The following is a 17,799-nucleotide window of genomic DNA, read 5'->3' on the forward strand; positions in this document are numbered from 1 at the left end:
ACCCCATCGCCATGGTCGTCCTCTGTCAGGTCACCCCCCTCAACAACATCCAAAATGAGATAACGATTACTGAGGGGAATGGCCACAGGGGTGCTCTCTACTATTGGAGCTCTTTTTTCGCTTCCCTGACCGTCACCCGCTTATCTAACACACTGGTCACATTAATGTAAGAAAAATGGAGGGAAGGTAGATTAAAAGGTCAGCACAACATTGTGGGCTGAAGGGCCTGTACTGTGCTGTTGTGTTCTATGCCCGTGGTCAGTGTGTCTTCAAGAGTGCATCCTGCAGGCTGGGTGTGTGCAGGTGCACCACACACAGGTTTCGTGCGGACATGGATGTTGTTATAGCTGATGGGAGTGGGGATAACCTCCCATGATCTGTTAAGTGTTCTCAGTGGCGTACGTCTCAAATAGATTCTGACAACCATGTCCAGCTCCTGGCCTTCACGTGTGGCTTGGCTGCTCAGCCTGACAAAACCATTTCTACTGACGGAAGAAGGGGCAAAGGCACTTTAAAAACCAGCTGCCTCAGCCTTCTCACCTAGGAGAAGGAAAGCTCTGGTCTCAAACCTCCGCCGCCTTGCAGCTGGACCCCCTCATGGAGAAGGCTTCGGGAGTAAACCCCGAGGGGGAGAGAACCGGTGCTGGAGTCCCTACATGGAGTCTAGTGCTAACTGGCAATTCCTGCGACACCACTGGGGCCAAACTGGATGGGTCTCTGCCATTTCTTTGGGTTGATCGGATGCGCGGGGGTGGGCTCCCCATACCATACCATCTTGGCTTGCATATGACGGCTAGGACACAGCATTGGTGGTGGACCCTGAACAACAGAGGGTGAGTCTGAGCAAGTCAGTGGGATGTCAGGCAATGGGAACCAGTTTTAGGGAACATGGGGTTGCCCAGTGCAAGACACGGGGATATACAGTGTCTATAAAAGTATCCACTCCCCTCCTTGGAAGTTTTCATGTTTTATTGCCTTACAACATTGAATCACAGTGGATTTAATTTGGCTTTTTTGACACTGATCAACAGAAAAGACTCTTTTTGTGTCAAAGTGAAAACAAATCTCTGCATGTTGGTCTAAATTTATTACAGTTATTAAACATAAAATTAATTGTATAATTGCTCACCTCCTTCAAGTCAGTATTTAGTAGATGTACCCTTGGCAGCAATTGCAGCCTTGAGTCTGTGTGGACAGGTCTCTATCAGATTTGCACACCTGGACACTGCAATCTTTCCCCATTCTACTTTCCAAAACTGCTCAAGCTCTGTCAGATTACATGGGGATTGTGAATGAACAGCCCTTTTCAAGTCCAGTCACAGATTCTCAGTTGGATTGAGGTCTGGACTCTGAATTGGCCACTCCAGGACATTAACTTTGTTGTTTATAAGCCTTTCCTGTGTAGCTTTAGCTTTACACTTGGGGTGATTGTCTTGCTAGAAAACAATTCTTCTCTTAAGTGACAGTTCTCTTGCAGACTGCATCAGGTTTTCCTCCAGAACTTCCTTGTATTTTGCTGCATTCAGTTTACCCTCTACTTTCACAAGCCTTCCAGGGCCTGTTGCAGTGAAGCATCCCCACAGCATGATGCAGTCACCACCATGCTTCACGGTAGGGATGGTGTGTTTCCGATGATGTGCGGTGTTTGGCTTACCCCACACATAGTGTTTAGTCTGATGGTCAAAACATTCAGTTTTGGTTTCACCAGACCATAGAACCTTCTTCCAGCTGACTTCAGAGTCTCCCCCATTCCTTCTAGCAAACTCTAGCCAAGATATCATGTGAGCTTTTTTCAACAGTGGCTTTCTCTTTGCTACTCTCCCATAAAGCTGTGACTGGTGAAGTACCCGGGCAACAGTTGTTGTATGTGCAGTTTCTGCCATCTCAGCCACTGAAGCTTGTAACTCCTCCAGAGCTGTCATAGGTCTCTTGGTGACCTCCCTCAGTAGTCCCCTTCTTGCACGGTCAGTCGGTTTTTGCGGATGCTCTGCTCTAGGCAGATATACAGCTGTGCATTTTTCCCCCCCATTTTTTGATGATTGATTTAACTGTACTCCAAGGGCTATTTAGTGAATTGGAGATTTCCTTCTATCCATCTCCTGACTTGTGCTTTTCAATAAACTTTTCACGGAGTTGCTTGAAGTGTTCTTTTGTCTCTGTGGTGTAGTTTTTGCCAGGATACTGACTCACCAGCAGTTGGACCTTCCAGATACAGGGGTATTTTTACTACAATCAATTGAAACACCTTGATTACACTTGAGATCTCCAGTTAACTAATTATGTGACTTCTAAAACCAATTGGCTGCACCAGTGATGATTTGATGTGTCACATTAAAGGGGGTGAATACTTGTGCAATCAATTTTATTTTAGTGTTTTATATTTGTAATGATTTTAGATCACTTTGTAGAGATCTTTTTCCACTTTGACACGAGTCTTTTTCTGTTGATCAGTATCAAAAACAGCCAAAATAAGTCCACTGTGATTCAATGTTGTAAAACAGGCAAACATGAAAACTTCCAAGGGGGGGTGAATATCTTTCTCATAGGCACTGTTAACTTATACACACAAACCCAGAGGAATCTAGCCTGTATCCATGAACCAGTAGATTAGTTCAACATGGATTGGCCTGGCCAATGTAGTGGGATGAGGGTTTGCTGGACAGGAGTCATGAAGTCTGTAATACTGAGGCTTTATAGCGCATTGGTCAGACCACTCTTGGGGTATCGTGAAAATGTGCTGGCATTAGAGAGGGTCCAGATGAGGTTCATGAGAAAGATTCTGGAGATGAAAGGGTTAACATGATGAGCATTTGGGGCTCTGGGTCTGTACCCACTGGAGTTTAGAGGAATTAGGGCGAATCTCTTGGGAACCGAGCAGAATATTGAAAGGCCTAGATAGAGTGGATGTGGAGAGGGTGTTTCCTATAGCGGGGGTAGTGCCCGAGGGCACAGCCTCAAAATAGAGGGGCATCCAATTAGAACGGAGATGAGGAGGAATTTCTTCAGCCTGAGGGTGTTGAATCTGTGGAATTCATTGCCACAGACGGCTGTGGAGGCCAAGTCTTTGGATATACTTAAAATGGAGGTTGATAGGTTGTTGATTAATCTGGATGTGAAAGGTTACGGGGAGAAGGTAGGAAAATTCAACTGAAAGGGATTTTTAAAAAAATCAGCCATGATGGAATGGTGGGAACAGACAATATTTCACGATGAGATTTGGACTTGCATAGAGATGGCACGCAGAAATCAAGAGGATTTGTGAATGTGGGACTTGGTGGGCACATTTCAATATAACGGGGGTTATGTAAATGCAGGCACCGTGTGCATGAGTTGGCAAACGTACTGTGTCAGATTTTAATTCGTGTTCTCTCTCCCCACCTGTCCCCAGATGAATTCTTCCCACGAGTTTCAAAATTCTTCACCGTGTTCATGGTGTTCTTCGTAATTCTACTTGTCGTACTTGTGAGCGCTGCGTGGCTTTACTACAGGAAGCGGACAAACGCGAGTGGTAAGCCCCTCTGCTGTGGGTCATTTCTCTGCCGCTGTTTGAGATGGTGCCGTCTTACAGCACGGCAACAGGCCCCCGCTGGCCTAACAAGCCTGCACACCGCCCAGTGATGCCCATGTGACTAATTAACCTGCCAACCGGCACGTCTTTGGATTCTGGGGGGAACCCGGAGTAGCGGCAGGAAACGCACGCAGTTACGGGGAGAACGTACAAACACCTGACAGGCAGTGTTGGGAATTGAACCCCAATCGTTGACACTGTAAATGTTATGCTAATCGTTACATCAGGGTTCTGGGACTTAACCATGCGATAGACATCCAGATTACAAAGTGAGTTTCAGGTTATGAGTTCTTTGGGGAGTTGGGGAACAGTCCATTGTTGGTGGACGTCCTTGGGAAGGAGTCAAGTCAAGTCGCTTTTATTGTCATTTCAACTATAACTGCTAGTACAGTACACAGTAAAAACAAAACGATTCTCCAGGACCATGGTGCTGCATGAAACAAAACCACACTAGACTACCTGAAGCAACACAAAACTACACTAGACTACCTGAAACAACACAGAACTACACTAGACTACCTGAATCAACACAAAACTACACTAGACTACCTGAAACAACACAAAACTACACTAGACTACATGAAACAACACAGAACTACACTAGACTACCTGAAACAACACAAAACTAGACTAGACTACCTGAAGCAACACAAAACTACACTAGACTACCTGAAACAACACAGAACTACACTAGACTACCTGAAACAACACAAAACTACACTAGACTACCTGAACCAACACAGAACTACACTAGACTACGTGAAACAACTCAAAACTACACTAGCTGACATGAAACAACACAAAATTACACTAGACTACGTGAAACAACACAAAACTACATTAGAGCTCAGGCCTACATGGGACTACATAAAGTGCACAAGACAGTGCAAGACAGTACAATAATTAATAAACAAGACAATAGACACAGTAAAGGACAAATTACAATATAATAATGATGTAAATGTAAAAGTAAACAATGTTTGAGCAGGAATTGAGAAAGAAATGAACAAAAATTGCAAAGGGAGTGGAGTGGTGTTCAGTTGAGTGTGTGTTTAGGTTGGTGTCAGACTGGACTCTGGGAGTTGAGAGTCTAATGGCTTGGGGGACAAAACTGTTACCCAATCAGGAGGCTAATTGGACAACATCTAAGGGAGGAATGGTGAATGTACCAGTAATGGTGGATTTAAAGTTTGACTATGTTGGAAAGGACTTTGTTCAGAGTAGAGTATCGTATTGTGTTAACGACAGTAGACTGGTGCACATAAACAGATTATCGTAATGCTGTTACAATAGTAGATTTGTGCACACAAAGACGAGAGCTTCTGCAGATGCTGGAAATCCAGAGAAACGACACAAAATGTTGGAGGCAGCATCTACGAAGAGGAATAAATAGTCGGTGTTTCAGTCCAGGACTCTTCATCAAGATGGGAAAGGAAGGGGGCAGAAGCCAGAATTAGGAGGTGGGGATGGAGGGAGGAGCGCAAGTTGACAGGACATAGGTGAGACCAGGTGAGGGGAAAGGTGGGTGAGAAGGGGAGGGGTATGAAATAAGAAGCTGGGAGGTGAGGAGTGGAAGAGATAAAGGGCTGAAGAAGAAGGAATCTGATAGGAGAGGAGAGTGGACCTTGGGAGAAGGGAAAGAGGAGGGGAACCAGAGGGAGATAATGGCCAGGTGAGGAGAGGAGATGAGGTGAGAAGGTAACCAGAATGATGAATGGAAAAAAAGAGGGAGGGAGAAATTGATAAAGGTTGTAGAACTCGATGTTCGTGCCATCAGGTTGGAGATGATCCAGGCAGAGTGTGAGGTGTTTCTCCCGAGTGTGACCTCATTGTACACAGGCAGATTAAAAGCCTGTCTTACAACATCGTATCGATGCGCATGTTGGTTTACTGAGAAGTGCAAAGTGTTTACACACCTGTCTGTTCTCTTCCAGAGTTGTACAAACGTCCCACACTTGAGCGTAAGTAATCTTTTTCCTTTGTTTCATGTTTACTATTTACCTGTGCTGCGCGCTACATGCATTTTTGAATTCTATTTTATAACTTGTTTATGGTAAGCTGCATTGGAAGCATATAATAGGTGGTGGGATCTTATCCCCACTACTACCCTTGGCTAAAGCAAACTAAACAAACCTCAAAGAGCCTCTGACAACCAAGCCCAGCTCCTGGTCTTCATCTGTGACTTAGCTATTACACCCGACGAAAGTGCTTCTACTCTCAGGAGAACGAGTAATGGTGTGTTATTGGCACCTTAAAACCAGTCACTTCAGGCAGATGGGGATTGGCAGCTTATCTAGGAGATGGACAACTCCGATTATTTTGTGTTTCTGATCTGAAACCCTCGCTGCCTCGCACCTGTAGCCTCTCATGGGGAAGTCTTTGGGAGTAAACCCCAAAGGAATAAACCTCGAATTAGGTTCCCTAAGGCAGCTGCACGTTAAATTCAACATTGACTGGCAATTCCTGCGACTCTGCTGGTGCCAAATTGTATTGGACTCCGCTGGTGTGGAGAGGGGGAGCCTGCCGTACGGGCAACAGCTTGTTCTCCATATCGTACTGCTGCGGCTTGCGAACCAGCTCGCATAACACGTAGGCAGCTGAGACACAACATCCACGGTCGACCCTGACGAATAGGGGGCCACAGTTATGGAAGTATTTTGCTTAGTGTGCTGTGTGTGATAGTGTGTTTTGTGGGCGCACTGCGGTCTGTTCTTCCGTTTGGTTGTATAGATGTACATTCAGGTGACAATGAACAGAGACCAGACTAAGAGATCGTACGTTCTCCAGAAATTTAACCTGACACTTTGGACTAATTTCATCCTGGCCTGCCCCACTGAGTAAATGCTCCAGTGTCGGAAGTTTGTCCTTGTCTCTGTTGTATGTGATCTAGAAACTGCTGAAATCGACCTCAGAGTCCTGATTTAATCTTTCTGTTTCCTGACACACACACACCAAGCCTTGTGTTCACTACCTACACTGGCATCTTGGTGAAGAGCAAATTGGTCCTTCAGAAATAATTTTCATGTCCGTCACCTGTCTGACCTCCTTGATCAGAATCAGGTTTAATATCACTGGGCATATGTAGAAATCTGTTGCAACAGTACATTGCAATACATAATTTTAAAAAAAACTATAAATAACAGTAAGAAATATATGTATGAAAAAATTAACTAATACAAAAATAGTGAGGTAGTGTCCATGGGTTCATTGTCCATTCAGAAATCTGATGGCGGTGAGGAAGAACCTGTTCCTAAAACATTGAGTGTGGGTCTTCAGGCTCCTCTCCCACCCCCTCGACGGTGTCAGTCAGAAGAGGGCCTGTCCTGGGTGAGGGGACTCCTCAATGATGGATGCTGCCTTTTTGAAGCAATACCCTTTGAAGGTGTGCTGATTGCTGGGGAAGGCTTGTGCCCATGATCGAAACGGCTGACGAGAAACTCTGCAGATGCTGGAAACCCGAGCAACGCACACAAAATTCTGGAGGAGCTCAGCAGGCCAGGCAGCGTCCATGGAAAAGAGTACAGTTGACATTTTGGGCCGAAACCATTTGGCAGGATTGGAGGATAAAAGGCTGAGGACTAGATTTAAAAGGTGGGGGGGCGGAGGGGAGAGAGAACGCAAGCTGATAGGTGAAACCTGGAGGGGGAGGGATGAAGTAACGAGCTGGGAAGTTGATTGGTGAAAGAGACAGAAGGCCATGGGAGGAAGAAAAAGGGATGGAGCGCCAGAGGGAGGCGATGGACGGGCAAGGAGATACGGTGAGGGAGGGAAACGGGGCTGGGAAATGGTGAAGAGCGGTTGGGCTGGGAGGCATTACTGGAAATTTGAGAATTCGATGTTCATGCCATCAGGTTGGAGGCTACCCAAACGGAATATAAGGTGTTGTTCCTCCAACCTGAGTGTGGCCTCACCACGATAGTGGAGGAGGCCATGAATGGAAATATGGGAATTGAAATTAGAATGGGTGGCCACTGGGAGATCTGGCTTTTTCTGGCAGACGGAGCGTAGATGCTCGGCGAAGCTGTCTCCCAATTACGTCAGGTCTCACCGATATACAGGAGGCCACACCGGGAGCACCGAACACAGCATAGGACCCTAACAGACTCACAGGTGAAGAGTCGCCTCACCTGGAAGGACTGTTTGGGGCCCTGAATGGTAGCGAGGGAGGAGGTGTAGGGGCAGGTGCAGCACTTGTTCCGCTTGCAAGAATAAGTGCTAGGAGGATCAGTGGGGAGGGATGAATGGACATGGGAGTCACGTAAGGAGCGATCCCTGCGGAAAGCAGCAAGTAAGGGGGAGGAGGGGGAAAGATGAGCTTGGTGGTGGGATCCCATTAAAGGTGGCGCCCGTTTCGGAGAATTATGTGCTGGATGTGGAGGCTGGTGGGGTGGTAGATGAGGACAAGAGGAACCCTATCCCTGGTAGGGTAGCGGGAGGATGGGGCAAGAGCAGACATGCATGAAATGGAAGCGATGCGGTTGAGACAGCTTTGATGGTGGAGGAAGGGAAGCCCCTTTCTTCGTTCTAGAATGAAAAGCCTCAGCCTGAGAGCAGATGCGGTGGAGACGAAGGAATTGAGAGAACGGGGTGGCGTTTTTACAAGTGGCAGGGTGGGGCGAGGTGTAGTCCAGGTAGTTGTGAGAGTCCATAGGTTTGTAATAGACATCAGTGTATTAGCTCTCTCTGGAGATAGAGACTGTGATATCAAGAAAGAGAAGGGAGGTGTCAGAAATGGACAGATGGATCTGAGGGCAGGGTGGAGGTTAGAGGCAAGATGGTGTCCAGAAAGAGACGGAGTTTTGAGGCCTTCCTGGTGGGGGATGGAGGTGTATAGGGACTGGACATCCACAGTAAAAATAAGATGATGGGGACCAGGAAATCTGAAATTCTTGAAAAGATCAAGAGCATGTGAGGCGTCACGGATGTCGGTGGGAAGGGACTGAACCGGGGGGATAAAACAAAGTTGAGGTATGCTGATATCAGTTCAGTGGGGGCAGAAGCAAGCTGGTTTGTGGATTTTGGGTAGGAGGTAGATTTTGGGAGGTTGGGGGTGCAGGAGCTATGAGGTTGGTGGCGATGGATGGGAGAAACTGAGATTGGCATACTGAACGATCGAAAAGGCTGAGTCTGCAACTTTCTGACCCTGTGCTGTGGCCCCTCTATACTTGACAGTGAAAGCAACCAGTTAGAATGCTCTCTGCAGAGATTTACAAGAGACTTTGGTGACATCCCGAGTCTCCTCAGACCCTTAGGGAAATGTAGCCTCGGTCGTGCCATCTTTGTAATTGAATGGCTAGATCCCTGCAATTTACCAATTCTGGTTAATTCCCAAAAGTAATCACTCCACCACGGGCCACCATGTCCTCAGCTACCTGGTCTGACCTATGGAAGAGCTGTTCGTTTGTGGAACAGACTTGATGGGCCGAATGGCACATTCTGCTCCTATGTCTTATGGTCTTAGCTAGAGTAAGAAATACATAAAAATGTGCACAAACAGAGCAAAGTACCATGGGAGTGTTCCTGGGTTCATGAACCGTTCAGAGATCTGATAGACGGGAAGAAGCTGTTCCCCCTAAAATGTTGAGTGTGGGTCTTCAAGCTCCTGTACCTCCCCCGGGATGGCGGCAATGAGAAGGAGGCATATGGAGAGAGTCCTTAATAAGGTGTGCTGCCTTCTTGAGCAGCTTTTGAAGGTGTTCTTGATGGTGGGAGGCTCGTGTCCATGCTGGAGTTGGCTGAATCGGCCACGCTCTGCAGCTTTCTCTAATCCTGTGCATTGGAGCTCCCATTTCAAATATACGTCACAAAATCCCCCATTGCAAACACATCATTTGGACTGGAAGAGCCTTGTTCAAGATTAAGTTCATTTATTGTCATTTCAACTGTACATGCGTACAACCAAACAGCGCAACGTTCCTCCACATCCTCACAGCACATAGAAGAAAATATTGCCATGAGATTCTGCAGATAGTCATAGTTATAATCATACTTTATTGATCCCGGGGGAAATTGGTTTTCGTTACAGTTGCACCATAAATAATAAATAGTAACAGAACCATAAATAGTTAAATATTAATATGTAAATTATGCCAGTAAATTATGAAATAAGTCCAGGACCGGCCTATTGGCTCAGGGTGTCTGACCCTCCAAGGGAGGAGTTGTAAAGTTTGATGACCACAGGCAGGAATGACTTCCTGTGACACTCTGTGTTGCATCTCGGTGGAATGAGTCTTTGGCTGAATGTACTCCTGTGCCCACCCAGTACATTATGTAGTGGATGGGAGACATTGTCCAAGATGGCATGCAACTTGGACAGCATCCTCTTTTCAGACACCACCGTAAGAGAGTCCAGTTCCATCCCCACAACATCAATGAGTTTGTTGATTCTGTTGGTGTCTGCTACCCTCAGCCTGCTGCCCCAGCACACAACAGCAAACATGATAGCACTGGCCACCACAGACTTGTAGAACATCCTCAGCATCGTCCGGCAGATGTTAAAGGACCTCAGTCTCCTCAGGAAATAGAGACGGCTCTGACCCTTCTTGTAGACAGCCTCAGTGTTCTTTGACCAGTCCAGTTCATTGTCAATTCGTATCCCCAGGTATTTGTAATCCTCCACCACGTCCACACTGACCCCCTGGATGGAAACAGGGGTCACCAGTACCTTAGCTCTCCTCAGGTCTACCACCAGCTCCTTAGTCTTTTTCACATTAAGCTGCTGGAAATCCAGAGCAGCGCACACCAAGATTGTGGAGGAACTCAGCAGGCCAGGCAGCATCCTATGGAAATGAATCAACATTCAGTGTTTCTGCTGGGAGCTTTCACCAGGACTGGGAAGGAAAGGGGACGATACCAGATAAAAAAGTGGGGGTGGGGGGGGTTGGAGGACTAGCTGGAAGGTGATAGGTGGAACCTTCGAGTTGGTTCCTCCCAAAAGGTAAAGGGCCGGAGAAGAAGGAATCTGATGGGAGAGGAGAGTGGACCATGGGAGAGAGGGAAGGAGGAGGGGTAGCAGGCGGAGATGTTAGAAAGGTGAGGTGAAGTAGTAAGAGGCTGAAATGGCAGATAGAAGAGGAAAGGGAGAAGGAGAGAAATAAAAATTTGGAAGGAGAAATTGATGTTCATGCTCTCAGGTTGGGGGCTACCCAGATGGAATAGGAGGTGTTGCTCCTGCAACCTGAGTGTGGCCTCATCGTGACAAAAGAGGCCATGGACCGATATGTGGGAATGGGGATATGGGTTAAAATGGTTGCCTACCATATTACTTTGCTTTGTAAAGTACTGTACTCAACTGCAATCAGTTGTTGCTAACGGCTTGCTTTTGACACTTCTTTTCTGTTCTTGCAGAACATGAGTCCATAATCAACGAAATAGGTAAGAGACTGAAGTTCTTCCTGCACCATCTGGAGTTTTCCTCTTGACGTGTAGATAGGGTCCAGTACGACCTCGAGCATTGTTCAGGGCTCCGAACTTGATGCCATCTTAGTCCAGACAGGCAGATCAGGGAACAGTACATGCCCCTCAGTCCGCAGTCGTGCCACTCCAAGATTAATCAAACCCTTCTCTTCCACACAACCCTCCATTTCTCTATCGACCATCTGCCTATCTATGTCCCTCATGTAGCTGCCACACTCTTTCCGCTCCCTGTGTCATAAAACAAAACCTACCGCTGACTTATCCCCCACTCCCATACTTCCCTCCAATCGCCTTACAGTTATTCCATTTCCGCCCTGGGGAAAAGTCTCTGGCCCGTCCACCCTATCTATGCCTCTTATCATCTTGTACACCTCTATCAACCCATCCTCATAAGGCGTGCTCCAGGCAGCATCCAGGTAAATCTCCTCTGTAAAGCTTCCACATCCTTCCTATAATGAGGAGACTTTCCCAGGGAGGAACGAGGGGCCATAAATTTCAGGTGTTTGGAGGAAAGTGTGGTGGGTGGGTGGAACACACTGCCTGGAGTGGCGCTAGAGGCGAGGCAAGTTCATTCGGAGCATTTAAGAGGCACATGGGTGAAAGAAAAATGGAGGGTTATGCGGGAGGGAAGTGTTAGATTGATCTTGGAGGTCAAAGTTAAAGGGTTGACACAACATGGTAGGCCAGAGGGCCTGTACTGTTCTGTGTTCCTCTTTCACCCAGGAAATCCCTCGCCAGCAGCACTGTGGGAACACCTTCAGCTAGAAAGATTACCTCATGTCCAGAAGGCAGTTCGGTACCACCTTCTCCAGGGGAAGGCCCAAGTCTTGGGATGACAGCCCGGTTCATTACACTTAGGGTTAATTTACCATGGGGATCCTCTTGTGGGGCGTATTGAGTTGAAGTTGCTGATGGTTCGGCTTTCTAACAGAAGACGTGTGTGTGGGCAGGGCAGGGAAGGACAAGGCCGAGATCTCAGTGTTTTGATGCTCATTTTAACATCTTTCTCTTTTAATTTCAGAAAATCTGAAAACCCTTACGGGTGAGTTTTATTGATGAAACAGACGTGTATCCACATCTCCTGAGGGGATGTTATCCTGTTGCTGGGGACTCTATCAGCATGTTCCATGGGTCACTGACTTTAACTGTGTGTTCAGAATCAGAATCGGGCTTAACAGCACCCGCACTTGTCGTGAAATTTGATGTTTCGTGGCAGCAGTACATTGCAATGCATAGTGTTGGTTGTCTGTCGATTTTGCCAATGATAATTGGGTGTGTGCGGCCCCTCTGATGTGTGTTTAGAGGTGACTGTAGAGGGCAAAGGAGATGTAAGATGCTCCTTCCCTCCACTAGCCTACAAGTCACCCTTGGACAAGGTGTAGCACCCACTTAGCACCAAACCACTTCCACCCCGCCATCCCCACTGATCAGGGTCACGTGAAGCCATGGAAGCAGGTGGTGGATGGCCATATGAGCAGCCGGTACATATCACAAGTCCTGATTATGTGACCACTGACAACAGGCAGACAATCTCTGAAGAGCTGTGGTCACCCGTCTTGTAAAGACACTGCCCAGAAGTTTTGTGGATGGCGTTTTAGCTGTGCCTGGCCACACAGTCATGAGCGTAGAGAGAGAGTGGGGCAGTGGGCTAAGCACACATCACTGAGGTGCCCCAGTGTTGACCGTCAGCAAGGTGCAGATGTTATTTCCGCACATGTTGTGGCCTTCCGGTTAGAAAGTCAAAGATCCAGTTACAGAAGGTGCTTACAGGAGGTGCTTTTGGAGTTTTTCAATTAGAACTGTAGGAATGATTGTGTTAAACACTGAGATGTAGTCAATAAGCAGCATCCTGACAAAGGTATTTATATAGTCCACGTGATCCAAGGCCACATGAAGAGTCAATGGGATCTTTGCCTTTTCTGTAACGATGGTAGCCAGATTACAGTGGGTCCAGGTCCGTGATGAGACAGGAGTTAATTTCAGCCATGACCAGATCTTTGAGAGCTTTAACAACAAGTAAGAGAATCTCAAGATCAATTCTGAAAGATGGGGAAGCTGATGTAGAGTAGCGAGGGTGGGACTGATCTGTTCCTTCACACTGGTTTTGATTGAAAGTCCAGCAGCAGTGTGAAACATGGGCACTGCCAGTCTGGGAATGTGTCCTGCAGGTGGAACCCGGGACCCCGGGATTCAGGCTGCTCAGATGTAAGGTCAATGAAAAGCTAATTTTTTGTCAAGTTCCAGACTGCATTTCTCTCCAATGATCACAATGGAATTAATTGTTCTTTTTCTTTGTTTCATTCCAGAAAGTGCCCAGAATAATTATGGTAAGTTGCTCTTGACTAGTGTGGGGGATTAATTTAAGATATAGGAGCAGAATAAGGCCATTCAGCCCATTGAGTCTTCTTTGCTGTTCCATCAGGAGTGATTTATTAACCACCTCAATCCCATTCTCCTGCCTTCTCCCCATAACCTTTGATGCCCTGACTAATCAAGAACCTATCAACCTCTTATCTAAATATACTCAATGATTTTGTCCCCACTACTGTCTGTGGCAATGAATTCCACAGATTCACCACTCTCTGGCTAAAGAAACCCCCTCTCATATCTGTTCTAAATGGATGTCCCTCTATTCTGAGGCTGTGCCCTCTGGTCCTACTATGCTGACTCCCCCACTATAGGGAACATCCTCTCCACATCCACTCTGTCTCTGCCCTCTGGTCCTAGATTCCCCCACTACAGGAAACATCCTCTCCACATCCACTCTATCTGTGTCCTCTGGTCCTAGACTCTCCCTCTGTAGGAAACATTCTCCCCAAATCCACTCTATCTGTGTCCTCTGGTCCTAACTCCCCCACTATAGGAAACATCCTCTCCACACCCACTCTATCTGTGTCCTCTGGTCCTAGACTTCCCCACTGTAGGAAACATCCTCTCCACACCCACTCTATCTGTGCCCTCTGGTCCTAGACTCTCCCACTATAGGAAACATCCTCTCCACACCCACTCTATCTGTGCCCTCTGGTCCTAGACTCCCCCACTATAGGAAACGTCCTCTCCACGTCCACTCTATCTGTGCCCTCTGGTCCTAGACTCCCCCACTACAGGAAACATCCTCTCCACATCCACTCTATCTGTGTCCTCTGGTCCTAGACTCCCCCACTATAGGAAACATCCTCTCCACATCCACTCTATCTGTGTCCTCTGGTCCTAGACTCCCCCACTATAGGAAACATCCTCTCCACATCCACTCTATCCAGGGCTTTCAGTATTCGATAGGTTTCAGTGATTACCCCTCCCTCCTCATTCTTCTAAACTCCAGTGAGTACAGGTCCAGAGACATCAACTGCTCCTCATGTGTTAACCTAATTTAATTTTCTTCCTGTACTGTCTCTGTTTTTGCTCCTGATTTCTTGGGAGCTGGGAGTGGATTCTTGGAACTTGTGACTGGCCGTGATTGGGGAGTACAACATGAAGTCCTGACCTATCCATCCTTTTCCTGTGACTCAGCTCCTGTAGTCCCAGCAACGTCTGTACTCTTTCACTTATTGATATATTTCCTGTGGGTAGGTGACTGCAACTCCACAAAATATCTAAATTAGGCCTCACCAGTGTCACCGACTTCAATGTAACATCCCAGCTGCTGTACTCGATGCTTTGATTTATGAAGGTTGTGGGAGGAAATTGGAGCACCTAGGGGACAATCTAGAGTCACTGGGGAGAGCAGCACCCTGAAGACTCTGCCACTGTGGCTTGCAGCCATCGGGCTCCTGGTCCGTCTCCCTCGGTCCTGAACTGGCTCTGTGGCTGTGACCAGCAGCCATCGGGCTCCTGGACTGTCTCCCTCGGTCCTGAACTGGTTGCAGGCCACAGCCACAGAACCATCGGGTTCCTGGACTGTCTCCCTCGGTCCTGAACTGGCACCGTGGCTGTGACCTGCAGCCATCAGGCTCCTGGTCCGTCTCCCTCGGTCCTGAACTGGCACCGTGGCTGTGACCAGCAGCCATCGGGCTCCTGGTCCGTCTCCCTCGGTCCTGAACTGGCACCGTGGCTGTGACCTGCAGCCATCAGGCTCCTGGTCCGTCTCCCTCGGTCCTGAACTGGCTCCGTGGCTGTGACCAGCAGCCATCGGGCTCCTGGTCCGTCTCCCTCGGTCCTGAACTGGCACCGTGGCTGTGACCTGCAGCCATCGGACTTCCTGCTTGGCTCGGTGCCGAACTGGCTCGTGTCTGTGCCCTCAGTTCTGCAGACTCAGCGGTTCATGGTGTGTGGGTTATTTGTGGTACCTCCTGCCTGATGGTGACAGCAGCGAGACGAACACAAAGCCTGGCTGGTGGGCGTCCTTTATGATGGAGCAGAGCTGACTGAGCTTGTGCTGAGCCATAACAATCTGGTGTTTCGTTAACCGAAATCTCATCTCTTTTGTTACAGATCTGGAGACGACACTGTCCACAGAAGGTAAGGTCTCAAACGTCACAGACTGTCGCTAGCCTGGAGTGAGCCTCTGGGACGCTCTGGTTCTCTGGCACATTGCGGAGCTGAGAACAAAGCCCCATTCTAAGCTCTTGAACTTGAACTGACAGAGCCATCTTCGATGGAGACAGTACATCCAGAGATGTCTGTTCTAAAGACCTTTGGCGGGTGGGGGTGGATTTCTCCTTGGGCCAGTGCTGAACCGATGTTCATCTGCCGTACCCAAAGCGGATATCTGCAGTTTCCACAAAGTGAAAGTGTCTGTCTTCACTCCCCTCCCGCTAACGGAGTGTGTGAAGCTGGGCGCCCTGGGAGGGGTGTATTCAGAACTTAGAACGTAGAATAGTACAGCACAGTACAGCCACTGTGCTGACCTTTTAAACTACTCTAAGATCTCTTACATTCCACATTGCCCTCCATTTTTTTTATATCATCCATGTGTCTGTCTAAGACTCTTTTAAATGTCCCGAATGTATCTGCCTCAACCAGCACCCCGGCAGCGTGTTCTACGCACTTATCACGCTCTGTGGGGCGGGGGGTCTTATCCCATCCCTCCATACATTCCTCCGATCGCTGTACAATTATACCCTCTCGTATTAGTCCTTTCCACCCTGCGAGGAAAGTCTCTGGCTGCCCACTCAATCAATGTCTCTTATCGTCTTCACCTCATCCTCCTTTGCTTCACAGAGAAAAGCCTTGGCTCACTCAACCCGTCCTCATAGGACCTGCTCTCTAATCCAGGCAGCATTCTGGTAAATCTCCTCTGACTTGGGTTGAGGGGGATTCCGCATCGCAACTGGGGAATCTCCTTCTCACGCCGCACAGAGAGAAGCTAAATGAAATGACCCTGAGCCCCCAATGTCAACCCCAGCATTGTAAAACTCTAGTTAGCCCCAGCTGGAGTGTTGCATACAGTTGTGGTCACCCCATTATAGGAAGGGTGTCGAGGCTTTGGAGAGGGAGCAGAAGAGGTTGACCATGATTCTGCCTGGATTATAAAGAGAGGCTGGACAAACTTAGGTTGGTTTCACTTCATCAACAGAGGCTGAGAGATCTGATACAGGTTTATAAGATTATGAAAGGCATATATGGAGTAAGTAGTGGGCACATGGCCAAGTGGTTAAGGCATTGGACTAGCGACCTGAAGGTTGTGGTTTCGAGCCCCAGCCGAGGCAACGCGTTCTGTCCTTGAGCAAGGCACTTAATCACACATTGCTCTGCGGTGACACCGGTGCCAAGCTGTATGGGTCCTAATGCCCTTCCCTTGGACAACATCGGTGTCGTGGAGAGGGGAGACTTGCAGCATGGGCAACTGCCGGTCTTCCATACAACCTTGCCCAGGCCTGCGCCCTGGAAACCTTCCAAGGCGCAAATCCAAGGTCTCGCAAGACTAATGGATGCCTTTAATTAGATGGAGTAGACAGACAGTAACTTTTTCCATGTCTGATACCAGAAGACATTTATTTAAGATGAGAAGGGGGAAATTTCAAAGGAGATGTGAGGGGCAGGGTTTTTTTTTACACAGAGAGTGGTGGGTGCCTGGAATACTCTGCCTGGGGTGATGGGAGAGGCAGGTACACTGGGGACTTTAAAAGATGTTTAGATAGACACATGAATGTGAGGAAAATTGGAAGGATACGGACATTGTGTAGGCAGAAGGGATTAGTTCGGTTGCCCTTTTGATGACTGATTTCATTGGATCGGCACAACATTGTGGGCCGAACGGCCTGTTCCTGTGTTCTATACAGGAAGCGTTAGGCCTGCAGAGCTGCCATCTCACTGTGAGAAATCTGAAAGATTTCCTGCACCGTGGTGGGGAGAGAACTTTCTCCCATCGGTGAAGGAACAGCTGTCTGACACTGACTCACCCAGCGTGGTGGCTAGCGAAATGCTTAGCAGTGGGGTCCGATTCCCACCGCTGTCTGTCAGGAGCTTGTACGTTCGCATTGTTCCCTCCCACATTCCAAAGACACGCGGGTTAGGGCTCGTGTAGCTGTGTTGGCGCTGGAAGTGTGGCTCGGACTGTGTTGGTCACTAATACAAATGGCACATTTCACTTGCAATCCTACCAAACCCTTCAGCGTGACAGAGGTGTTTTCGGGGTGGGGCTTGTGTACCCCAGGCTGAGGTGGCTGGTTTGGAGATAGTTCAACTCTGGTTTCTTTGTGTTTTCAGCCGCAGAAAGAGTCATTGACGCCGCAGGTGAGTGTCGTTTTGTTGATAACTCGAGCTGACCCAATATTCCGGCATAGTCATAACCTGGTGGGCTTCCCTTTGCAGGAAGAGCTGGAGATGGGAAGAGCGGAGGGTGGGGATGCCATCGGTGGGGAGGGGAGGAGGGG

At 48.1% G+C, this 17,799-nt stretch overlaps 1 protein-coding gene across 2 annotated transcripts in view; it reads left to right on the forward strand.

Moving 5' to 3' along the window:
- Positions 1–17,799, forward strand: part of LOC134346518 (butyrophilin subfamily 3 member A3-like) — a 99,722-nt gene that overhangs the window by 76,277 nt on the left and 5,646 nt on the right. For both annotated transcript variants that reach the window (XM_063047921.1, XM_063047922.1), the window contains exons 5-11: positions 3,389–3,508; positions 5,503–5,529; positions 10,916–10,942; positions 12,006–12,026; positions 13,291–13,311; positions 15,416–15,442; positions 17,633–17,659. In XM_063047921.1, coding sequence (XP_062903991.1) covers positions 3,389–3,508; positions 5,503–5,529; positions 10,916–10,942; positions 12,006–12,026; positions 13,291–13,311; positions 15,416–15,442; positions 17,633–17,659 — 270 coding nt within the window. The remainder of the gene's footprint in view (positions 1–3,388; positions 3,509–5,502; positions 5,530–10,915; positions 10,943–12,005; positions 12,027–13,290; positions 13,312–15,415; positions 15,443–17,632; positions 17,660–17,799) is intronic.

This window comes from Mobula hypostoma, chromosome 5, assembly GCF_963921235.1.
Source record: "Mobula hypostoma chromosome 5, sMobHyp1.1, whole genome shotgun sequence".
Classification (NCBI taxonomy): domain Eukaryota; kingdom Metazoa; phylum Chordata; class Chondrichthyes; order Myliobatiformes; family Myliobatidae; genus Mobula; species Mobula hypostoma.